At 43.9% G+C, this 26,226-nt stretch overlaps 1 protein-coding gene across 1 annotated transcript in view; it reads right to left on the bottom strand.

Annotated features, from left to right (window-relative positions):
- Positions 1–9,833: 9,833 nt before the first annotated feature.
- Positions 9,834–26,226, bottom strand: part of LOC124805616 — a 103,276-nt gene continuing 86,883 nt past the window's right edge. The window contains exon 2 of the mRNA XM_047266183.1: positions 9,834–10,363. Coding sequence (XP_047122139.1) covers positions 9,834–10,363 — 530 coding nt within the window. The remainder of the gene's footprint in view (positions 10,364–26,226) is intronic.

Here is a 26,226-nt window from a genome sequence, read left to right as displayed (position 1 = left end):
CTACAGGTTATGAAGCTGTCAGCCAGCTTCCTTCAATTCATACTGAGTTTGTTAAAATGTTATAGAACATCCCCTATCTTCCTACAAGTTCAGCCAATTAGATTCGTTTCTTTGCCTTGTTGGAGGAATACGACATGGCATCGTGCGTGAGAATTTTTGAGGGCGTTAGGTCACAGCTGTGGAAGGCATGCCCTGCACATTCCGTCGTGGCGACGTTTGTAACATGTTTTCTCTACGATCTTATGCTTTCAGCCATCACGTCACCACCAAGTCCATTGTATCAAAGACACGGGCCAGTGCGAAGAACTATTCCTGCTAGCCTCTCGACAGGGTAGCAAACTTGGCAACAAACGCTCCCACCGTCCTATTATTTTCAGAGACATAAAAACTGCCCTACCTCCAGTGCTATCTCCCTTGGCCTCTGTCTCTTTTGAAGACCGCGGAGGCCCTAGACTTTCCAAGCATGCAACTCTATAGTAATTTTGGTATGAGGCTATCCAGTAACAACAAATAAATGATTAATAATTCGATAACCCCAGCTAAAATACGATGCCATACGAAATATTAAATAAATGTGAAATATTCTTCGTAAGAATTATTCTTGTGCGCTTGCAGAATCTGTTCCTGCTTAACGACAAGCACCGGCACGAAGGGCAAGAACGATACAGCAGAGAGGGCTGTGAGGCGATGTCAGTCAATAGCACGCTTGTAAGTAGGCTGTTTAGGTTTTTATATTGGTAACGCCACGTAGCGCTCTGTATGAAAATCACTGGCTGTGCTGTGTGAAGTCTGTGACTGGTTTGCATTGTTGGAATTCGCTATTGTAGTGTTGGGCAGTTGGCTGTTAACAGTGCGTAGCTTTGCGCAGTTGGAGGTGAGTTGCCAGCAGTGGTGGATGTGGGGAAAGAGACGGTGCAGTCTTGAGAGCGGATGATGTGGAAGTGTGTTCATCAGAGAGAGTAAATTTGTAATACTGGATATCATGAACTGATAAATATATTATGACTTTTCAACGCTATTAAGGTAAACACATTGTTTGTTCTCTATCAAAATCTTTTATTTGCTAACTATGCCTATCAGTAGTTAGTGCCTTCAGTAGTTTGAATCTTATATTTAGCTGGCAGTAGTGGCGCTCGCTGTATTGCAGTAGTTCGAGTAACGAAGATTTTTGTGAGGTAAGTGATTCATGAAAGGTATAGGTTATTGTTAGTCAGGGCCATTCTTTTGTAGGGATTTTTGAAAGTCAGATTGCGTTGCGCTAAAAATTTTGTGTGTCAGTTTAGTGTTGATCAGAATAAGTAAAGAGAGAAATGTCTCAGTAAGTTCAGTTCTGCTCAGCTGTTTGAAGATCAAATAATGTAAGAGGTTTACCAGCACAGTAATTCATAAATTTTTCTAACGGGACGTTTCACGCTGACTAGGACGTCACCACGACAGGAGCAGCCTCTACACGAAGAGAATAAAAGCGACGCGCCTCCTAGCCTAAGCCGCACTAGAATAGAGGACTAGAAGAGTCGCAGTAATAGAGCAGCACTAGAAGAGTGGTGACTTGTGATTCACATCGATTACTTGCATGAACATTGTATATAGCGAAGAACATTGATTATTTGCAAGTCGCTAGTTGCTTGCTAACTACCTTGTACATACGCAAGCTAAGTTTTGTCAATTCAACAACTGTAATGAGCTCCATTAATATGATATGCTTGTATGTTGTCTAGCTATCCGAGGAAACAGCTTCCTAGGCACCCTATAAGAAACGAGTGGGCAGGATCCCACAAAATCTTGCAGCCTTACAAATATCCTGATATTTTTCTTGTCTCAATCTAGGCTTCTAGCATTCAAAATTTGTCAATAACCGACCTCTGTAATGGGATTCGTTCATGCGACTTGTTTTATCTTGAGTAATGGCCACGGTCAAATGCTCTGTGAAGGCGAAAAAAGCTGTTCTATTCGATTACAGGTTCAGCAGAAGCAGATAAATGTTCAAATGTGTGTGAAATCCTATGGGACTTAACTGCTAACGTCATCAGTCCCTAAGCTTACACACAACTTAACCCAAGTTATCCTAAGTACAACACACTCCCATGCCTGAGGGGGGACTCGAACCTCCGCCGGGAGCAGCCGCACAGTCCATGACTGCAGCGCCTTAAACCGCACGGTGCAGGTAAACCTAACGGCAAGTATCGGGAGATTGTAGTAAATAAGTCACATATTTTGGGCTGTTTGTATCTTATTTATTTGCTTAAATAAAAAACCACAGTGCAAAGCAACCACTTCCGATCTTGTGAGCTACATGTACATCTAAATATACTCCATAAGACATCGTATGATGTATGGCAGAGGGTACCGTGTACCAACGATACTAATTTCTTTTCCTATTCCACTCCCAAATAGAGCGAGGGAAAAACCACTTTTTGTAGGCCTCCGTGCCGGTCATAATTTCTCTTATCTTGTCTGCAAGGACCTTACGCGAAATGTACGTTAAAGGCCATATAATCCTACTGCAGTCTGCTGCAAACTCCTGTTCTCTGAATTTTTCTATCGTGTTTCGTTAAAAGAACGTCGTCTTAACTCCAGGGATTCCCATTTGAGTTCACGAAGCCAACATTCTTCACTCAATTGCAGTCTGATAGTTCTGTTTGCTGTTGACAAGAACCTGCAGAGTGACAAGGGATCAGATCATGTACAGCCAAATTCATTTGGCAGGGCAATTTAACTGCCTTGGAAATATTGAGTAGATCTTAGTAATCCTTATTTAGTATATCTCTATATTGGACGTCTGACAATAAATCCTCTTGACGGCAATCACTGGACATTTTTCAGAGTCACTTAGGTTTTCACCGACTTTGGAGAGAGCATAGGAGGGCTGAGCGTGGTTGGGGAGAGGTGGAGGGGGGGAGAGAACTGGCTTTGGCTTTTTTTGACCAAAGCCAGAGAGCATATGTACGAGGTTCATCATCAGATTTTCTCGGTATTTTGTTAAAGTTGACAGCTGTTGCGTGATTGTTGGACATTGACAGATTTAAATCATTCTTCTTTCTAATTATTTTCCGGCCTGAATGATAAAGCATTAATTACACTTCCACTGCGACAAGGTAAGTACTACAGAGAATTATTTTGCTGAAGACGTGATTTTTTGCAAATTTCCGATACGCTCATGCGAGAGCAGAAGATATGAGTCGGTTTGATTCATTTTCCCCAAATTTATGTCCCGTTTTCCACTGTATTATGGTTCGAAAAAAGGTTTGAATTTCTTTGTCTTACTCTATCACTGATAGGACCTTTGACCTTTGTTAGTATTATCCCTAAACACTCACACAATGTACTCAGGTACTATACGCCTCTTCTATTTGTTATAGCAATTATACTACATTTCGATGTATAAAGAGATCTGTCATTCGTTACACCAAGAGCAAGTTTTGTCAAAGAAATTCTCCAATTTCTTACCATTGTTCAAGGAGGATACCCTATAACGTAATGAAAAATTCAGCTTCAGTCACATTTTCATAGTACTTCTTAGTACTTTTTAGGAAAATTTACTGCTTATTAATATTATTCTCTTGCTCATACTGCTTTTAATATTATTTACAGAGCGGTAGTTTATAAACGTAAATTAGACTTAGCTCGTTTGAACACTTGACTTCAAGTTCTTATTACGTTAACCTGTCACAGCATTGAGAAACTGATCAATGCTTAATAAAGCTAACAAACACTGAATCCATCCAAAATGCTGTGAACCAAACATAACTGAGATAAGAGAATAATAAAACAAAACGGAGACTGCGATAGTAATGAGCCACACTGTCGCAAATGCCATCCTATTTATAATTTTTTAACAATACACGTTTCCTTCTTTGTTAATTTTTATTCTCACAATTATATTTATTATATTTAAACAATTTATTATCAGATTACAGGTGAAAAGTTATTCAGCTGTTTAAATTTGTCGTTGTTCTTTTGCAAAATATCTCCCTCTACTACAAAAATGTGGCCTTCTGATAAATTTCACAAACTACTGCATTTTTATTTAAATTCATACTTATTTTAAAACCTGATAAATGCAGCAATTATACAGTACACAAAATTATACAACGATCACTCTGTATCGAGTGTCTTCTTTGAGTATGACAAACAGCGAGTTTACAGAACACAAAACTAAGAAATAACTGCCACCTGTGTACTACAATTACAGTTTATCAGTTATGCAAATAGTGATATTTAAGTTCAGAGCAAATAAAATGTTCAAAATATTAAGCAAAACTGAAAACTGTCTACTTAAAAGTTGTATGCTATTGCCAATACATTTTGGCGGGATCTTTCCACGAAGTTTTAATTAGCAGCATTCTCCTCTAACCCTGAAAATATTTCATTGTCACCAGCCTGCACAGGGAGAAATGAACGCCGGCCGGTGTGACCGTGCAGTTCTAGGAGCTTCAGTCTGGAACCGCGTGACCGCTACGGTCGCAGGTTCGAATCCTGCCTCGGGCATGGGTGTGTGTGATGTCCTTAGCTTAGTTAGGTTTAACTAGTTCTAAGTTGTAGGGGACTTTTTATTATTTCGTTTGGCAGCAATGTTACATTACTTGAATTGAACAGCAATGATGTTACTGGTAACACAATACGCATATACCACAAATAAAATAGATTACATTCATTTATGGTAATAAAAGTCTTAGATTAGATCGATAAATCAATAATATACATATGGATAAGAACACTAGGATGAGTTACATGTAAAAGAGAAAATGTGGTTTTCATAAACAGTAATATTGACAAACAGAGCTTCAAGTTGCAATAAAAACTATAGTTTGATATCTTAAGTATCCAGCCAGGAGATTGCTTCCTCAGAGACCTCATGTATGCTGGTCAGAGTTCCACCATATTTCCGTAGGGGACACTCCGTGACTATGTGGTGTATTGTTTGTCGTTGGTGTCCGCAGTCACACTTGGCACTTTCAGCGATTCCCCACTTATGCTTCAAGTGCTGGCATCTTCCGTGCTTGGTGAGTATGCGATTTAGGGTGGTCCAATACCTCCTAGGTAGGTGGAATCCAGGAGGGACTCGTGTAGGATCAGCAATGAGACTTGCAGAATCGGGATTGGCTGCGAACCATTCTTCTCGCCATGCTTTTTCTGGCTGGAATCCTTCAGAAGTAAGCCTTTTTCCAAGTCTCCAGGAGGGTTTCCTGGACTTAAGACGTTGCCTTTGAGTGGCATCACAGTCCTGGTGTAGCGGTAACTCGAGATTCTTGGAGCATTTCTCCCATTCCCTTTTCAACGCTGCTTGACATCGTAACTTCGGTGGTGCAATATTAGACAGGACAGGTAGCCATTCTGTGGTTGTGGATTTTATTGTCCCGGATACGTTTCTCATGGCTACATTCAGCTGCGTGTCTACCATGGCTGTATGAGCGCTGTTCAGCCATACTGGGCTGCAGTATTCCCCAACAGAGTATACAAGTGAGAGGGCAGTTGCTTTCAGTACTGATGCCTTAGCTCCCCAGCTTGTTCCGGAGAGTTTGTGTAATGTATTGTTTCTGGTTCTCATTTTTAAAGCTGTTTCAGTTAGGTGTTTTCTATATGTTAGCGAACGATCCAAGGTCACGCCGAGATATTTTGGGAATGGGTTATATAACAGCAACTTATTTCTAAAGGAAATTTGCGGTTTATAGCGAGCATGCCTATTACTCAGATGGGAGGTGGAGGATTCAGTTTTATTTCCGTTTACTCTGAGTCGCCATCCATTAAAAAATTCATCTAGAATTCGCAGATCCTGAGTGAGAGTCATTTCTGAAGTTGTAAAATCGTTAGCCTGCGTCACCAAGGCTATGTCATCAGCATAGATAAATGTTCTTGCTTTCGTTTCTGGCAAGTCAGCGACATATAAATTGAAAAGTAGGGGGTCCAATACTGATCCTTGTGGTAGTCTGTCATTTAAATTGTATACCTTGCTTACTTGACCTTTTAGGTGATCTTGGAATTTCCTGTTGAACAGCATGTTATTGAGTAGTTGTGCAATTCTTTTACGTGGAATTATTCTTAAGAACTTAAGAAGCATGCCTTTCCGCCACACTGTATCATATGCTGATGTTAGGTCAATAAACACGGCCATTGTTTTCTTCAGGTCTTCGAAGCCCTTCTCTATGTATGTTGCCAACGCTAGCACTTGATCGCTGCAACTGCGGTCTCGTCTGAAGCCAGCCTGTTCTACAGAAATGTGTTTCAGGATAGTTGGTGCAATTCTATTATAGAGTACTCTCTCCAGCAGTTTATAGCAGACACTTAGAAGTGCAATGGGTCTATAGACTTCAGGATTGTTACCAGATTTTGACGGTTTCAGGATGGCAGTTATTTTAGTTTTCTTAAAAAGATTTGGCAGTCTTCCTGTTGCAAGAATTTCATTAACCAGTGCAGTTAGCCATTTCACTGCACCTTTGCCAGCATGTTTAAGGAACTCCGGGTATATACCATCACAACCAGCCGCTTTACCAGATTTCAGAGTATCTAGGGCTGAAACAACTTCGGCTGCAGAGATTTTCTGTGCAAATTCGGAAGGCTGTACTTGAGACATTTTAGACTTCAGCTCATGTTTTATTTCTTTGGCTTTCTGTTTGTTGTTGTTGCTTGGTGTTCTTGTTATATTAACAATCCTTGCTGGTATTTTGTTAGGATTTATTTTGTCTGATAAGATATTAACTTTTGTGGCACTGCCAAGCTTTCTTAATAAATTCCAAGCTTTCTTACTCGAGTGTTGGAAAGACATGTTTTCAGTTAGTTCCATCCATTTCTTTTGTCTAGCTGAATCTAGGGCCGATATCAATTCATCTGCTACCTTGGTGTCTCAAGTCGTTTTAAATTCGTCATACAATTATTGACATCTAGGGCTCCATCCAGGACTGTAGTTCTCTCTGTAGCCTCTTGGAATATGTTTTCTGGCAATGGAATGAATTAGTCTAACAAAGCGGTCGTAGTGCCTAACTTTAGGTGGAATAAACTGAATAACATGATCAACCTCTTCAGAGAACTTTTCCCATTTGGCTTTTTGGAAGTTCCATCGTGGCTTTGGTATAGACTTTACAACTGGGATTTCGAGTCCAATTTTTACCAGTACAGGTCGGCGTTGGCTTCTAGGGAAATCACTGAGTACCTTCCTGCTGCTCTGCAAGGGTAATCCTTTGTTGTTAGTGGTAACGAAACAGAGATCGGGAGTGTAGTCCTGAGCCCATTTAGCTAAGCGGAATGTCCCTTTGTCCTTCCCGTCAAATAGTAAGAAAAGGCGTTCCATTTCAGCCCATAATGATACTTTCTCATCATCTTCATTCATTTGAGCAGCTTCATTTACCCATGGTTGTGCTGGGGGCTTATAGATGTTCACAATCTCTGTGTTGGCGACTTTCATCCTGATGGTATGGATGTTATTTTCCGTTTTTGTTTGGACATGTTACCTCTTCAACATCATTCTTGATATATGTTGCAGATGCGTAACTTGCATGGTATGTCGCAGCAGCTAACGTGTAGGCAGGGAGCTTAGACCTGGAATGAAGTTGGGTTTCGTCTGAGCAGTGGGTTTCCTGTAGTAGAACAACGTCCACCTTGTTTTCAATCAATATTTGAGTGAGATACTAACTTTTTGCTCTGCTTGTTCCCTCTATGTTTAGCTGTAAGAGCCGGAGGGTATTCCCTAAGTCCTTTGTCAGGTAGTTCTTGGCAGAACGGTTTTGCTTCATTGCTTTGTATTCTCTAACAGCTGGGATATCCTAAGGTAATTTGCAACCACCAGAGGTCCAGCAGCCCATATCTGTAGACTATTTAGCCGTAACTTAGTTACGTTGCCCGGGGTAAACCACTAGGAGGCTAGGCTACTTTGTACCCCTGTAGGGGACTGATGACCACAGATATTAAGTCCCATGCTGCTCCGAACCATTTGAACCATTTTTAAACATCAGCCGAAGTTGAAGAACCCGAGACAGAAGCCAACAGGCTGTTTATCAACAAGTGGCCACGAATATTTTGTATTATCCTCAGTTGTAGGTACTCAGAAATATGATTTCTTAATTAAAGTTTGGCGTGGCTAATTTTCACACAGTGTTGTGCTAATGAACCTGTCTCTACGCACATCAGTCCAAACTTTTCCCACGTTCCACATATAGGTCGACCGTCTGTGTGTGAAATGGAAAACTTATAGTTTACCCTATCCCAATTAGGGACTGAGCCACATTGAATATGCGACTTAATCCCATCATCACTAATTTCTTCCAACAATTTGGGAGACGATAAATCACATCACAATCCATCCAGTTAATTTCTGAGTATTACTGAGCCTCAAACTGTATTTTTGGGTGAGTGAAAGTTCAGTGCTACTCTCGGTACGCTTGTACATATGGCGTGTGAATTTGTGATAGTTCTCAATGTTGTGTTTGCAATGGAATGCTCACTCCTAAGAAGTGCATTAAATTAGCCCCGCCACTGACAACTTACAACAGGGAGAACATGTGAATAAATCTCCTGGCTGTGATAATATTCTGACTTACTCAGGACCGGTACTTGGAATCTAATACTCTGAAAAGTAGAGCAACTGAGTCCTGTGAAGATATTCTTTACAGCAAACAAGTGCTGGGAAGGACAATTTTTCAGCACCGATCTGCTGAGTGCTGCTAGCCGTCTGCAGAGGAAGTCCTTTGTGTAGCTTGAAATCCTGACCACATATAAGATACAGTCCACAAACTCCTAGTGTCGAAGCTACTTCAGTACGATGCCGGATATGAATCAAAGTTTCTGCTCGCTCGTAAGCCAGGAGCAGAGACTTGACTCAAGCTTGCGGAGATAAGGAAGCACTTCAAAACGCCTGAGTCTCAATAAAAAAGAGCAGACTGGTTTTACCTGCTCACAGAGAAACGAATAATTCTGCTCCTAGTGGTGAAATCAGCACTTTATGAAATTTGATAGGGAGCCTGTTGACTATCGTCTTGCCAGTAACGTCTCAAAACGCTCTGCCATGATGTATGGCCTCTCGACACCCGCCAGAGGATCCTTTGACACTCTGTGTCCTTGTTTAGAGCAAACCTGGCATCGTTTGTGCGCATTCTCCGTTATATTTATTATATTTAAACAATTTATTATCAGATTACATGTGAAAAGTTATCCAGTCGTTTAAATTTGTCGCATTTCTTTCGCAAAATTTGTTCCTCTACTACAAAAATGTGATCATTTGATAAATTTCGCAAACTACCGCACTTTTATTTAAATTCATACTTATTTTAAAACCTGATAAATGTAGTAATTACAGAATACACAAAATTATGTACCTACCATTCTGTATCTAGTGTCTTATTTGGTATGACAAATAGTAAGTTTACAGAACAGAAAACTAAAAAATAACTGTCACCTGTGCAGTACAATTGCAATTTGTCAATTACACAAATACTGGTAACTAAGTTAAGAGCAAATAAAATGCTCAAAATATTAAGCAAAACTGAAAACTGCCTACTTAAACATTGTATACTATTGCCAATACATTTTGGCGACATCTTTTCACGAAGTTTTAATTAGCAGCTTTCTCCCCTAAATGTGAAAATATTTTACTGTCACCAACCTACATAGTGAGAAATGATCTTATACTAAAATAAGAGAAATCAGAGGTTGTACAGGAAGATTCAAGTGTTCAATTTTCCGACGCTCTGTTGGTGGAACAGTAGAGAAATAGCATAAAGTTGTTCGAAGAACCCTCTACCTGGCACTTACGTGTGAATTTCAGAGTAGTCGTGTATATGAAATAAACAAGTTATAAGAAATAAAATATAAACGAGTGTATCGTGTTCTTCCTTAAAAACGTGTCACATATATTGTACTATTAAAATTCTAAGGCGGCAATCTGTCACCAACACCGACTTGCCGTACGCTCTGGCTACTTTTACCCACACTGAAGTGACTTTTCCCCACCTATTACGAGGTGCAGGTTCGCAGTCGGACGTGCGCGTGACAGCTGCCTGCAGCGTGAGGAGCGCGGCCGCCCGCCTGTATCCGCAGAGGGCTGCCGCGGCCGCCCGCAGTACGCCAGGCACTCGGCATCGCGCCGCGGGGAACCGGACGCGGCTTCCCGAAGCAATTTCCGGCGCACCTGTCCCGGCCGATCGGCCTGTTATCCGCCGGCCCGCCTCCGCCTCCGGCTCCGCCCCCGCAGCCGCCGCCCCCGTTTTACAGCCGCCGCCACTGACTTTACGAGCCGCCGGCGGGGCGCCACTCACGACCGCGTCGCCTGCGTCCCCACTCCCACACCACCCCCAGCCTCCCTCGCCATCCCACCCCCGCCGCCCCCCGCCGGCCACTGCGCTCAAGAACCGAGATTGAGTCCCGGCGCCGGCGCCTATTTATGTGCCCGGCGGGCCGACCAGATGACCGGAAATTAGTTATGGCGCACCTGGCGCCCTAGTCGATGGCGCCATAAAACGCCGCTGCTCCACTGTATTCGCACTTGATAGCTTCTGGCTGCATTGTAAATTTCTCCCGGAGAGCCGATTCTACCTCTTTCTCCTGGCGTTCGATTTCCCGCGGCCGCTCCAAGTTTTCTGCATCCAGTATTTATTCTGCCCTTTCGTCTCAAAGGCACACTGTCTTACGATTTTATCCGCAATAATAAAATCGAGACTACATTTCACTAAGACCAGTTTATTTCAGAAGGCTATCTTCAAACTGTTAACGATATCGAGCACATTTTCTCGATTGTCAGAACACGGTCTCAGTAGCGACTTGATCTTTATGTTATTGCATGCAGCAGCTGAAATGCTGGAGTGGATCCCTGTATATCTTGACTCGAACCTAACTATCAGAACTATTACTTTCTTTGGAGTATAGGAGTTTTGAAAGATCCATATCTGTGCTCTGTTCAGCAGAATTTTCTGTCGAAGGTAATGGGTTCCGCCTTTACAAAGACAAACGTCATGTCTAATGGCTGAATTGGATATTTTCGACACGTTTTTAACGTCTAACTTTGTTAACGAAGCAAGGAAAGAAGAGAAACTAAAAGATTTTACGTTTTAGCACATCGCAAGTTGTCTACAGTAAGTCAGTAAAAATCCACTTAAATAACTAACATAACCTAACAAAACAGTGGTCAATCAGATAAAAATTCTGAGATATATCAGTCTTGAAAAGTAATATACAAACTGAGAAAGAAACTGTTATCAGTTAGTAAATTATAAATAGCCGGCCGTGGTGACCGAGCGGTTCTAGGCGATACAGTCTGGAACCGCGCGAATCCTGCCTCGGGCATGGGTGTATGTGATGTCCTTAGGCTAGTTAGGTTTAAGTAGTTCTAAGTTCTAGGGGACTGATGACCTCAGAAGTTAAGTCCCATAGTGCGCAGAGCCATTTAAACCATTTCTTTATAAATATCCTTATTGTGATAAATATTTCAGAAACACGCTCGTCTGCAAAACTTAGGACGAAAATAACGTTCCATGATGTGTCAATGCCAAATGAAACAGCTCGATGAAACTTCAACCACACATGTAAAGAACTACGACAGTATACTACATAATGTATACACAGTGAGACGATAAGAAATAACACATTTATTCAGAGGCAATAATTACACTGAAGCCAGAACGATTCACGACGGTCTCCACCACATTAAGAAAGGTGCGACGTGGTCCTTAACAGGTTGTGTGATCACCAGAGACAGAAATGCACGTTCCGGAACATACTTCCATGCTGTTCATTAGATTGGTGCAGCATTCTTGTGGGAGAGTGCTCAACTCCCCCACCAGCGTGGCTGACAACTGCTGAATGTAGCATGTGGACGTCCTGTAAAACTTATCCCCAACACATCCCACAAGTGCTCCATGGGATGTAAGTCTGGAGAAAGGAGAGGCCAGTCCGTTTGCCGAATGTACTCTCACTCCAAGATCTCATCCACCTGCACAGTTTAACATCGTCGCACGTTGTGTCATCCAGGAAAACAGGAAAAGTGTGAGTAGGACTCACACTCTGGAGAATCTGTACAAAATTAAGTACCTGTGTAAGCAATATTAATAACTGTGTGTGCGCCGGCCGGACTGGCCGAGCGGTTCTACGAGCATCAGTCTGGAACCGCGCGACCGCTATGGTCGCTGGTTCGAATCCTGCCTCGGGCATGGATGTGTGTGATGTCCTTAGGTTAGTTACGTTTAAGTAGTTCTAAGTTCTAGGGAACTGATGACCTCACATGTTAAGTCCCATAGTGCTCAGAGCCATTTGAACTATTTTTAACTGTGTGTGGAACAATGGCTCGGTGCAATTCTTCACTAACTTGCATCACTCCCACCAACCATATTTAGCCTACCAGCAAAGTGGTCCTACATTTTCAAGTGGAATTCAAACAACCCATTGTTTCAGGTGACTCCTCACTTCACTGAGTGGTGAAGGGACGGTTAAACTAAGACCGAAAACTCTGTTGTTTGTCTGTGATTCAGTCCCTAGACCACTCGGTTTCCAGGCATGCAATTTACAGCTGTATCACGACACACACACACACACATATATATATATATATATATATATATATATATATATATATATATATATATATATATATATACAGGCTGTTTCAAAAATGACCGGTATATTTGAAACGGCAATAAAAACTAAACGAGCAGCGATAGAGATACACCGTTTGTTGCAATATGCTTGGGACAACAGTACATTTTCAGGCAGACAAACTTTCGAAATTACAGTAGTTACAATTTTCAACAACAGATGGCGCTGCGGTCTGGGAAACTGTATAGTACGGTATTTTCCACATATCCACCATGCGTAGCAATAATATGGCGTAGTCTCTGAATGAAATTACCCGAAGCCTTTGACAACGTGTCTAGCGGAATGGCTTCACATGCAGATGAGATGTACCGCTTTAGCTGTTCAATTGTTTCTGGATTCTGGCGGTACACCTGGTCTTTCAAGTGTCCCCACAGAAAGAAGTCACAGGGGTTCATGTCTGGCGAATAGGGAGGCCAATCCACGCCGCCTCCTGTATGTTTCGGATAGCTCAAAGCAATCACATGATCATCGAAATATTCATTCAGGAAATTAAAGACGTCGGCCGTGCGATGTGGCCGGGCACCATCTTGCATAAACCACGAGGTGTTCGCTGTGTCGTCTAAGGCAGTTTGTACCGCCACAAATTCACGAAGAATGTCCAGATAGCGTGATGCAGTAATCGTTTCGGATCTGAAAAATGGGCCAATGATTCCTTTGGAAGAAATGGCGGCCCAGACCAGTACTTTTTGAGGATGCAGGGACGATGGGACTGCAACATGGGGCTTTTCGGTTCCCCATATGCGCCAGTTCTGTTTATTGACGAAGCCGTCCAGGTAAAATTAAGCTTCGTCAGTAAACCAAATGCTGCCCACATGCATATCGCCGTCATCAATCCTGTGCACTATATCGTTAGCGAATGTCTCTCGTGCAGCAATGGTAGCGGCGCTGAGGGGTTGCCGCATTTGAATTTTGTGTGGATAGAGGTGTAAACTCTGGCGCATGAGACGATACGTGGACGTTGGCGTCATTTGGACCGCAGCTGCAACACGGCGAATGGAAACCCGAGGCCGCTGTTGGATCACCTGCTGCACTAGCTGCGCGTTGCCCTCTGTGGTTGCCGTACGCGGTCGCCCTACCTTTCCAGCATGTTCATCCGTCACGTTCCCAGTCCGTTGAAATTTTTCAAACAGATCCTTTATTGTATCGCTTTTCGGTCCTTTGGTTACATTAAACCTCCGTTGAAAACTTCGTCTTGTTGCAACAACACTGTGTTCTAGGCGGTGGAATTCCAACACCAGAAAAATCCTCTGTTCTAAGGAATAAACCATGTTGTCTACAGCACACTTGCACGTTGTGAACAGCACACGCTTACAGCAGAAAGACGACGTACAGAATGGCGCACCCATAGACTGCGTTGTCTTCTATATCTTTCACATCACTTGCAACGCCATCTGTTGTTGAAAATTGTAACTACTGTAATTTCGAAAGTTTGTCCGCCTGAAAATGTACTGTTGTCCCAAGCATATTGCCACAAACGGTGTAATTCTATTGCTGCTCGTTTAGTTTTTATTGCCGTTTCAAATATAACGGTCATTTTTGAAACACCCTGTATATATATATATATATATATATATATATATATATATATATATATATATATATACCCATCAGGTTGTCTTATTTATCCTGCACACCCAAAATAAGGTTTATCTAATGCGTTATACGACCCATTGTGCCTGTCGCGCAGGGCCTGGCTTTACCTAGTCAAGTGTCCAACGTAGTTCCTACTACTGCCACAGTTACCACTTCGCCTTGTTTATGATTTGCAACCCATGCAAACTCCTGTACTCCACCACCCTCCGAGCATCCCATTTGTTGTTGCTTTGGCGTGCAGTACACCGCTTGCCAGTGTAGTCGTGCATCAGAGTAATCTAGTGACGGCACGGAGGTAGTACACATTGTGAATAAACGTTGTGTTGTGGAACTTATACTGTACAGTATAATGTACACACATGAAGATATGGTAGAAATGCTGCTCATCTATGGAGAATGTACGTTGACGGGAAATACGTTATGAGATTGCTTGTTTGTTGATAGTACTGTTAGCGAACATTATGATTATTAAGTTAATATGTCTGTTTTCTACCCTACTCTACATACCTGTACTGTACCCTGTTGTAGGTGGACGAAATGCTGTTCAGGCAGAACGACTGTATAGAAGACGATTCCCTGACAAGCCATCGCCTTCGCGCCGGATGTTTGGTCGTCTCACATTTCGTCTACGTGAAACGGGAAGCTTAAATCCAAGCCCTCGACATCGTCCTAGAACACGCACAGATGAACGTGCTGAAGTTGCTGTGCTCGCTACCATAGCTGTGAATCCTCAAATCAGCACACGTCAAATTGAACGTGAAGTTGGTGTGTCGAAATCAAGTGCACAGCGTATTCTTAAACGTCATAAATTTCATCCTTACCATGTTTATTTAGACCAGGATCTTCATGGAAATGACTTCCGCAATAGGGTAACATTTTGTCGGTGGGCTCAGCAAAAACTTCTGACTAATCCAAATTTTTTTGCAGATGTTCTCTTTACCGACGAGGCACCATTCTCCAACAAAGGAATTGTCAATATAAGGAATATGCATTATTGGTCCGCAGACAATCCAAAATGGCTCCGTCAGGTAGAGCATCAACGTCCGTGGAAAGTTAATGATTGGTGTGGGATTATTGGAAATACCATTATCGGACCTTTCTTTATAAATGGCATCCAAAATGGCAGACAATACTCCAGATTTATACGACACAATCTTCCTGTTCTCTTGGACACCGTACCTCCGAACCGGAGAATGGTCATGTGGTATCAGCATGACGGATGCCCTGCATATAACGCCTTACGAGCACGACGACTTCTGAACCGTAAGTTCCCTGGTAGGTGGATTGAACGAGGTGGCCCAGTAAGGTGGCCTGCCCGATCTCCGGACCTTACACCGCTGGATTATTTTCTTTGGGGAGCAGTGAAGGATGCTGTTTGCCAACATGAACCAACAACACCAGAGGACATGAAGCAACGCATTATTGATGCTTGTACAGCCATCAAAGAGGAAACAGTAGCACGAAGTAGGGCATCCTTCATCCGCAGAGTGACCCTATGTACGCAAGCCAATGGGCATCACTTTGAGCATGAGATGTGAACGCTATGTTTAGTATGTAGTGCTGGTATGACAGTGGAAGTTTCTACAAAGGGCCATTTTAGCCGGTGATGTTAAGAAACATTTGTTTGCAACAATTTGTCATTTAACACATTCGATAAACATAAAATTGATAATTATGTGATTATAAAACTAATTGGTTAAACATGTTTACATTCCTCTTCTATGTACTACCTGAACTTCCCAAATCAAAACATTTTTACCTAAACAACGGTAAAACTTTTAGTCCACTTGCTCGTTTCACTAAAACAATCAACCTGAATTTTACTATTACGAGTGAATGATTAACTGTCACTTGCTCTAGATCTACAGTAAAGTAAAATTTTAACGTTGAACGGCAGTACCTTTCTAGTAACGGATTAACGATAAGCGAAGTTAACTTTGTGACTAACGTTGCGGTACACAGATATGCTACAGAACCGCATTAACCCTAGCCTATGGGATAAATACCTGCTGGATTGTATAATGTTAATGCAGGATGGCAGCAGACCGTATAATTCGTTTCGGACCTCTTGATAAGTATGGAAGTGTGATTACGCAAGTCAATCACATCGCGATTACGGGCAGCATGTGGTTCACGCTTGAGCCTCAGGACGTGCGCTAGCAGCGCATGTCGGGTGTTTCAAGCGTCAACTTCGCGTCTTAATATCTCGAGATGTAATGGGAATATTGCGATGCAATCAACGCCATTGTGTATGTGCTTTGTCATGCTATGGATTGCTGAAGAAAAAATATAGGAGGTCCATTTAAAAAAACGTGAGTTTGTGTTAAAAAACACACATGCTTTCGTTTTAGAATGTTTCCAAATATGTACATTCAAGGGCCCCAGCCCTACATTGATACCGATGAAAGTCGTTTTCCAATAGCTGTTATTGTTCCAGAGATATTTTGGGTGGACAAGATAGCTGGGACACAATTATGGCAGGGCAGCCTTGGTGCTTTTATATTGCCGGTAAACGGAAAGAGTCACAAGGTGGAACCGCAAGGGTCATAAGGATGTTCCTACTGAAAGCTAGAGTTTCACACACGTAATGGAAGGGAGAGCTCTCTGCCAATCCATCGCTGCAGGAGTGGTGAGTGAGGGAGGCCACACCTCCATAAAGCGTTATTGAGTGTGAAAAGAAAAGAATTACTTATAGCAAAGATCAAGATCTGAAGGACAGGACAGAACATGAGACTAGGAAAATGCGACCACACGTTAAGTCCAGGGAAGGTCACATGGAATGTTTGTCCAAAATCTGGCTACAAAAAACTGGTTCAAATGGCTCTGAGCACTGTGGGACTTAACATCTATGGTCATCAGTCCCCTAGAACTTAGAACTACTTAAACCTAACTAACCTAAGGAGAGCACACAACACCCAGTCATCACGAGGCAGAGAAAATCCCTGACCCCGCCGGGAATCGAACCCGGGAACCCGGTCGTGGGAAGCGAGAACGCTACCGCACGACCACGAGCTGCGCACGAAATCTGGTTAGAAGAGTAGCTCGTAGTAATTAGTTTTCCAGTGGGGGAGATCTGTCGCACACGTGTATGTGGATGTGATCTCATTGGCTACAACTAGAAATCTGTACATAATGAGTGAGATTTTCTGCCTTCTTCCCAAAACCAAAAGAGGAATATACTTCATTGGTTCATGATGGCAAGAAAATACACACATGGGGAATTCGTTAGCATGTTTAGTAAATTATCATTAGTTTTCTGGTAACCTTTTTTAAACTTATTAACGTTTTCTGCAGTGAACGGTCAAGTTTACTACACAGTTTATATAATTTCTATCATGTATCCACCCACTTGTGTCAAGGTTGTTGTATGTATTTACAATCCCTTGTGTGGTTAATAACTGACTGCATTCGTGATTTAATGGATAAAACCATTTTTGTGTCTTTTAGCAATAATTTAGATGGTTATAGTGACCCTTACTTTTCTTTCATAGGTTGATGGATCTTATTATGAATATGACTGTGTGAGGTGCAGTACCCGTACTTTCATGCTTAAATATGCCACACCTGGTAATTTCATTAGATAAGCAATTATTCGTAGTGCAATCATGCATGCTAACCTGCTCAACTGTCACCTCACTTATGAATTTATCGACCATGGGCCAGTATTTTTCCGTTCCCTGGTATTCTTCTGATTTATCCAGTCTCCCTTCTGGAGCGATACATAAAAATTTGTCGTCTACATAGTGAATTTTTATTTTTTATTACATTTATGACCAGAAAAGTATACGTGAACATCATAATAATAATGAACTTCAAGTAAATAAGTAATACCTAAGTTTTATGCGGTGTACTAATTTGTGCCTCTCTTATAGCAACAAGAAAATAGGTATGTAGAGCCAATCTTCGCTCTGAATGTAGACATTGTACACTTGGGACAATAAATTTTTTGTGATTATGCTTTTAGTAGGTTTTATTTGTGTTTTGAGGTGTGTGTAAGTGGAAAAGTTTGTAATAAAGGAAAAGTGATTTACTGTCCTCAGTGGTTGTGATTGTGTGTCATATATGTTGTAGAGGCGTACTGTGACACATCCACAGTGTTTTTGTCAATTGCACTGGTGGGTGAATGGAAAGCCTACCACAAGAATTCCATACTAAACTTGTAGCCAGCAAGGGAGCACAATACCGAGCAGGCATTGTCGTTGTGGTGATCACACACACTTTTAAGGGCCATGTCTCACCTTTTGTAATCTCCAGGGGATTATCAACGATCCCAGTGTCCTTTGAGTTATGATTGTATCCAAATACACATGCCATTTGTATCTATTGCATAACGAAGTTCCTTCGGCTACTTTCAGTGTCACACTCAAGAGGAGACAAGATGGCCACCATGTTAGATGTAAACTAACATTGGGCCCTACTGATGTGCTATTTCCAAAGACAGTTTTTATTTCAAATGCTAGTGCATACTGTTGCCAATGGCCTTCCCACAGTGGTAACACAGGTTCGCATCAGATCGTCTATATTAAGTGCTGTTGGGCTTGACTAGCACTTGGATGGCTCACTATCTAGTCTGCCTAGTGCTGTAGGCAAACAAGGTGCACTCAGCCCTTGTGAGACAAATTGAGGAGCTACTTGATTGAGATGGAATGGCTCTGGTCACATAAACTAACAATAGCCAGGAGAACGGTGTGCTGACCTCACGCCTCTTCATATACGCATGTAACGACGTCGATAGTCTGAGGGTGATATGGCGGTCGTTCAGTACCTTAAGGGCCTTCTCAGATTTGTTCGGGTGGAGTTTAGTTTAAAATTTTTAGTTTTCAATGCATACTGTTGTCCAAGGGTCCGTGCTCTGCAGTTGGTGAAACAAAGTTTTCAAGAAGTGCATTGCTCCATAACAAAGAAGCTTTGAAGTTTACGAGTTTCTTCACTGTGGTAAATGTTATAGATTGGGGCACCATGTAAGTAGTGGGATAATGTTCATTCTGCGACATTTTTAATTTATCAATCAATTATCGTCTCCCACTCTGCTAAATCCCCAACCCTCCCCCTTCCCCTTCCCCCCATCTCCCGCCTGATCCAGAACAAAATTGATGGAGAAATAACTCATGACACAAAATTAAAAGCAATGTCAATTATATTGCAGTGGGTATATTGTTTATTTATAAAATTAAGTTTTCATATCCTTTACTTAATCAGTTTGAAGGTTGTGTGTTTCGTTATTTAAAATACGAAGCTCATCATTCTCTTTTCTTTATTTAATTGTGGAAGTTGCAAATGCTGCAAAATACTTCAAAATTATCGACCCATCAAAAAATAATTAAATACGCAAATAGATCCCTTTTCTCCAGTCGTGCATGCAACAGCGCCACGAAATTGGCGTCAACATATACACTCACCTCGCATAATTACATAGCGACGGAATACAATTATAGCGCTAAATATAGACAGTCTTGGTATAAGTGGAGAGGTCTTTTTGATGATAAATCATACATAAAGTGAAAAAACGTGTATTTAACTAAACACAGGACATGTAGAGGGTAGTGAATACCCAACATTTTGAATTGGAACCCATGTCCGGAAAAGTATCGTTTCCGTTCTACTACAGTTTCAATGCAGATGATTATCTCATCCACACCCAAGTGAGGAATGTAGCTAAAAATAATCGCGGAAAACTGCAGGAAATCTGTCATCTTTTTTTCCGATCACGCATGCAGAAATTGATGTGATATCGTATAAATCACGAAAAACAGCACCTCAGCCACTTACAAAAATTTCACTGAACAGTGAAAAAGAACACATATGGAAAACGTAATTACATGCCTCGGAGAACACTTGCATTTTTCATGGGATCGGAGCAATACCTGTATGTTGTGAACATGCATTGAACTCATACTTCTTTCGGAAGACAGACCACTGTCTGCTGACACCCTACCTCTGTTTGTGTCAGGCATGTGAGTTAATGTCATAGCTCTGCATGCTGCCATCAGAGGGCAGTGCTATACAGTAAGTCGGCAGCGTGGCAACTGGCAGACAGCGGCCAGCAGATGGTGGCGCTGCCAGGGGACAGGTCTCATACAGGGTGGTCGGAAATTCCCGTTACAAACTTCTAGGACATGTAGAGGGTAATGAGTACATAACATTTTAAATAGGATCCCATGTCCGGAAACGTATCGTTTCCCTTCTATTACAGTTTCAATGCAGATGATTATATCAGCCACATCCATGTGAGGAATTTACTTAGGCGTGACCCAGTACAATTGTTGCAATCCATCTGAAAAGAATACTGACTCGTTCCATTATTAGTTACGCATTTCCATTACAAATTACACCTAATCGTTTATATTAGTCGACAACAACAAGAACCCAGCATCTGCGGCTCCAGCCGCAACGTACCGATGCATTACAACAGCGGCTCGATGTGGCGACCACCAACGTTGTTACACACATTGTACGTCCGAAGCATGTTCTGGAACACTCTCTCCATCCCACCTGGTGTCTCTTCAATGTCTTGGCCAGAACTAGTGCCAGCAGATCTCCCACTGTCTCTACAGGTGTCTCACAAATTAGGCTCTTCATATGACCCAACAAGAAGTAGTCCATAGGGGTTAAATCTGGCGACGTGGCCAGTTGGACCATCACGACCTATCTATCTTTCACCATACCGTCTGTTGAGACGTCTCCGGACAGCCAGTGAAAAGTGAGGTGGTGCTCCATCATGCTGAAACCACATTTCCTGATGGACATTCAATGGCACAGCTTCCAAGTACGGGTCCATTACGTGTCGTAGGAAGACTAAGTATGCGGGACCTGTGAGCTTGGATGGAAGGAGGTATGGTCCAATCACATGACCGTCCATAATACCTGCCCACAGGTTAATTCCAAACCTGTCTTTAAATTCCTGAACAAGCTTGCCAAGAGGGTTTTTGTCCGCACAGACATGGCTATTTCGAGTGTTGTGACTTGGCAAGACAGCCAAGCCACTAGGAGGTGAAGCCGAAAGGCACGCGTTTAAGCTCACGCAGGCTGGCGTGAGGTCTGGAACAGGACAAGGTAATGAATATAGCCAATAACGTACGTAGCTGCTGGAATACTTAACTTTAATCCATAATTGGTGAACATCGGTCTGACGGAACATGCATCACAAGATAAATAGCAAATGATAATGGCGCCTTGCTAGGTCGTAGCAAATGACGTAGCTGAAGGCTATGCTAACTATCGTCTCGGCAAATGAGAGCGTAATTTGTCGGTGAACCATCGCTAGCAAAGTCGGCTGTACAACTGGGGCGAGTGCTAGGACGTCTCTCGAGACCTGCCGTGTGGCGGCGCTCGGTCTGCAATCACGGATAGTGGCGACACGCGGGTCCGACGTATACTAACGGACCGCGGCCGATTTAAAGGCTACCACCTAGCAAGTGTGGTGTCTGGCGGTGACACCACATTCCTCCCCCGCAAATCGGCGTACGGTTGTGGTATAAGGCTTCCGCCCGCCGTGGGGAGGACCCCATGTTGACGTATGCGACGAGGTGGGGAGCCTAACAACAGGCGAGGCTGTGCCACCCGCACCCTGCCATTCGGTCCGAGGGGAGCTAGGAAACGCCTGAAAACCTAGTCCAGGGTGCACGTCAACATGCGGTGTATGCGCCCTTAGACAGGAGGGGCCGAAGGGTCGACCGCCATCGAGCCGAAGCACCCGACGGGCGAAGACGACATATGGTCCGGAGCGGGCAAGAGTTCCATGGCGGAGGACAACTGGTCACGGGAAGCGATTGGCGGCGCGTGACCCAAGGAGGCGCCCGGCGGTTGCAGCGACGCGTTAACTGCGGGCGTCGCCGGCGGGAGAACAGGCAGCGGCGGCGGCGGCGGCGGCGCGTCGCCATGGGGCAAAATGGAAGGCAGCTTCGGTAATACCTGGGGCTGAGGCGAGCCAGTAGATGGGTCCCCAGGACGCTGACCGGACGGCACCGTCGCTGAAAGCAGACGGGGAGCGGCAGAACCCGTGCGACGACAGAGGCGCAGCTGATTGAGATGCCGGCGCACCTCACCAGAGGCCCCCAAAACCAGATACATAGCGCGGCCGAGGCAGCGAAGAATGCGCCCTGCGAGCCAACGCCGTGAACCTCGATAGTTGCGATAGTATACAACGTCGCCTGGGACCAAAGCAGGTGTCTGCCGCTGCACGGGAACCTGATGCGGCGGATGTAGCAAAGACAGCAAGGTGCAATGAGGGCGACCGTGCAACAACTCAGGCGGCGAGCGACCATCTCGGGGCTGAGAGCGATACGAGGACAAAAAGAGCAATAGCGCGTCCTCCCGAGAATGAGACTCTTTCAACTTCAACATCTGTGACTTGAAAGTCCTGACCAATCGTTCAGCGGAACCGTTTGACTGCGGCGAAAACGGCGTGGACGGTATATGTTGAATACCATTGGCCTTGCAGAATGACTGAAATTCTGCGGACATGAATTGTGGGCCATTGTCGGAAACAATAGTCTGTCGAACACCTTCAATGCAAAAGATAGCGGATAACGCTTGGATGGTGGCAGATGACGTCGTGGAAGACATCCGGACAACAAAAGGAAAATTACTGAATGAATCGACCAGAACCAACCATCGAGCATTCCAGAATGGACCAGCAAAATCGATGTGTAAGCGTTGCCGAGGGGAAGTGGCTTTTGGCCATGCAAAGAATTTCCGCGGTGGTGCGGATTGTTGTTCGGCACACGCCATGCAAGAAGAGCACATATGCGTAATCGCAGGATCGATTCCGAACCAAGTACAGTGCAGACGAGCAAGTTGTTTCGTTCGCACTATACCCCAATGCCCTTGGTGGAGAAGCTGTAAGTCAGAGAACTGTAACGAACGTGGGACCACGACCCTGGACTGATCATTATCAGAACACAACAGCAAAACACCACGTCGTACAAAAAGTCTCTCCTTGTGAGCAAAAAATCGGCGAACCAACGGATCCTCGATCCGTGACTGTGACAAGAGCCATTGCGTAGCAACAAAATGCAGAACGGTAGCAAGGACAGGGTCAGCAGCTATGGCTGTAGCTACACGACGAAAATCAATCGGAAACGATTCGACCACGTCATCGGTTTCCGAATCTATGAACATGCAAGCAAGTCCGGAGGAATCGAATGCTCTATCCTCCGCAACAGGCAAACGGGGCAACGCATTCGGCGATTCCGTGCTTAGCAGTGGACCGATACAAGATATCGTAGCGGTACTGCGAGAGGAAAATAGACCAGCGAATGAATTTCTGCGATGTACGTGGAGGTACAGGCTTGTCCGGACGAAAAAGCTATGCCAAAGGTTTGTTGTCTGTGATGATGGTAAAGTGACGACCATACAACAAATCATGAAACTTAGTAACACCAAACACGAGAGCCAAAGCTTCTTTCTCGATCTGTGAATAATTTCTTTGTGCAGACGAGAGCAATTTGGACGCAAAGGCAATAGGGCGATCGTGCGATCCATCTTTGTGCGCAAGCACAGCACCGATCCCGAAATCTGATGCATCCACCATCAACAAAAGGGGTTTCTGGGGATCGAATGGCGTAAGGCAAGTATTGGAAAGCAACGCCGATTTCAACTGGCGAAAGGCGCGTTCGCATTCCGTCGTCCAGACGAACGGAACACCTTTACGGCGTAAGCGATGAAGCGGAGCTGAAATGGAAGAGGCGTGGCGCACATAGCGATGATAATAATTGATTTTTCCCAGCACACTCTGTAGCTGCTTCAAATTCTGCGGCGAAGGCAAGTCTTGTATGGCATGGAGGTGCTCTGGACTGGGATGTATGCCTTGGGCATTGATTACGTGACCCAGATAGGGTAAGTCACGAGCAAAAAACACACATTTGTCCTCCCGCAAGCGAAGACCATTTTGTCGCAAGACCTGAAATAATGTTCTGAGATTGGCTAAATGTTCTTCTTCTGTCTTTCCGGAGATCACAATATCGTCCAGATAGTTTGCTGCAGTAGGGACCGACGCACAAACAGTTTGTAGATATTGCTGAAACAATGCAGGGGCGGGTGCACACCCGAATCGCAATCGTTTGAATCGGTACAAACCAAGATGCGTGTTAACCACCAAGACGCTCTGGGAGTCTTCATCCACCGGTATTTGCAAGTACGCATCTGCTAGGTCCAACTTCGAAAAATATTTACCCGGACACAGTTTGTCAAAAAGATCTTACGGGCGGGGTAAAGAAAGTAGCAATCACTAATTGTGGATTCACCATCGCCTTGAAGTCCACACAAAGTCTCAATTTTCCGGAAGTTTTTGGCAAAATTACTAAGGGTGATGCCCACAGAGAAGCCTGCACACGTTCAGTCACACCTTGTGATTCCAAATCGTTTAATGTTCTTGCGACCTCATCACGCAATGCGTGGGGAACATTGCGCGCTCTGAAAAATTTCGGTTGCGCGTGTACTTTCAGTTCCAAATGTGCTTTATAGTTCTTAGCGCAACCAAGGCCTGGTGCAAAAATGTCTGCAAATTCTTCACATAGACGAGTAACACTTGCTGAAGGCACAGTCTGGTGCACAGATAGGACCTGAGTTACAATAGACAAGTGAAACAACTGAAACAAATCTAAACCAAACAAGTTCACTGCAGAAGAAGAACTAAGGACGTACAATGACACAAGTTTTGTTTGTCCCTTGTATGTTGCAAGAAGGCTGCACTGTCCTAACACAGGGATTGCTTGTCCTGAATAACTACTGAGCTTAACATTAGTGGCACGCAACGGAGGTGTGCCCAGCTGTTTGTATGTGTCTTGATTGATCAAGAAAACTGCAGCTCCAGTATCGAGCTGGAATGGTATCACGTTGCCATGAATGTCCAAGTCTACAAAAAGTTTATTGTCCTCCTGATGACAAGAGCGACTGTCTCGTGCAGTGTGAACTGACACTGGTACAGAATCACTTGCGACTTGATGGGATTTCCGTCAATGTCGACGCACACTTCTTGTGGGATGAACACAGGCACTGTTAGAGAGAGTGGCACTAGGCGGAGTGGAATGAACTACATGAATTTCCATGGGCGAAGGTTCACGAGCCTGAGTATTCTGGGTTCGATTCCGATTCCGGCGCGAAGCAAAGGGCCTGGAATGCTTGTGAGTGTCCGCTCAGATCTTTTTCTGGCAAACACTCTGAACATGCCCTCATTTATTACAGAAAAAGCAAACAGCTTGGCGTGACGGGCAATTCTCACGCGAATGTCTAGTAGCACACCGCGGGCATGATTTTAGCACTGCATTTGCTTGCTGGCGCGGCACACGTGGCAGAGAGCTTGGCGGCAGCTGTGCGGACGGGCGCAAGGGTTTTTCACTGTTCCGTGCAGCGCGCCCGGCGGGCCGATTAATGTGACACACGGCAGGTGAAGTTGTAAATGATTCCTGAGCAAAGTCTAGTGTGTCTTGCCGATCCAGTGTGTCCATCACTTGTTGAAGGGAGGGATTGACTAGTTTAACATCTGTTCCCGTATACGAACATCAGAAACGTTCTGTGCAATTGCTTCACGTACCATAGTGTCTGAATAAGGGAGTCCACATTCACACTCAAAAGCACAATCCCTAGTAAGGCCTTGCAAAGTTGCAACCCACTCCCTATTAGTCTGACCTGCCGTACGTTTTGTATGAAAGAAGGTACACCTTTTTGCAACTACATTGACTGATTCTCTGAAATAAGCATCTAATGCAGACAAAATTTCTTTGTGGGACAGCGTTGCCACGTCGCGTCGGGGAAATAATTTCACTATCACACAGTACGTTTGGACGCCTACGGCGGAAAGGAGAAAAGGCAGCCGCTCATTACCTTGAATTCTGTAGGCGGCGAGATGGAATCCAAATTGCCGTGACCACTCCATCCAGCTTTCCAGTGCCGCATCAAAAGGACGAAAGGGTGGTGCAACTGCGTGTTGTGGCTGCATGAGCGGTGAAGCGGCGGCTGCCGCATCGTTTGCATTGCACGTTGACCCTGGACAAGCTGTCCAAGTGCATCCAATAAGGCCTGCATCTGCTGATTCTGCAAGCGATAAAATTCGGACAGTAC

This window comes from Schistocerca piceifrons, chromosome 7 (genome assembly GCF_021461385.2).
Source record: "Schistocerca piceifrons isolate TAMUIC-IGC-003096 chromosome 7, iqSchPice1.1, whole genome shotgun sequence".
NCBI lineage: Eukaryota > Metazoa > Arthropoda > Insecta > Orthoptera > Acrididae > Schistocerca > Schistocerca piceifrons.
The sequence above is the reverse complement of the archived record's forward strand: the minus strand, read 5'-3'. Positions and strand labels throughout refer to the sequence as shown.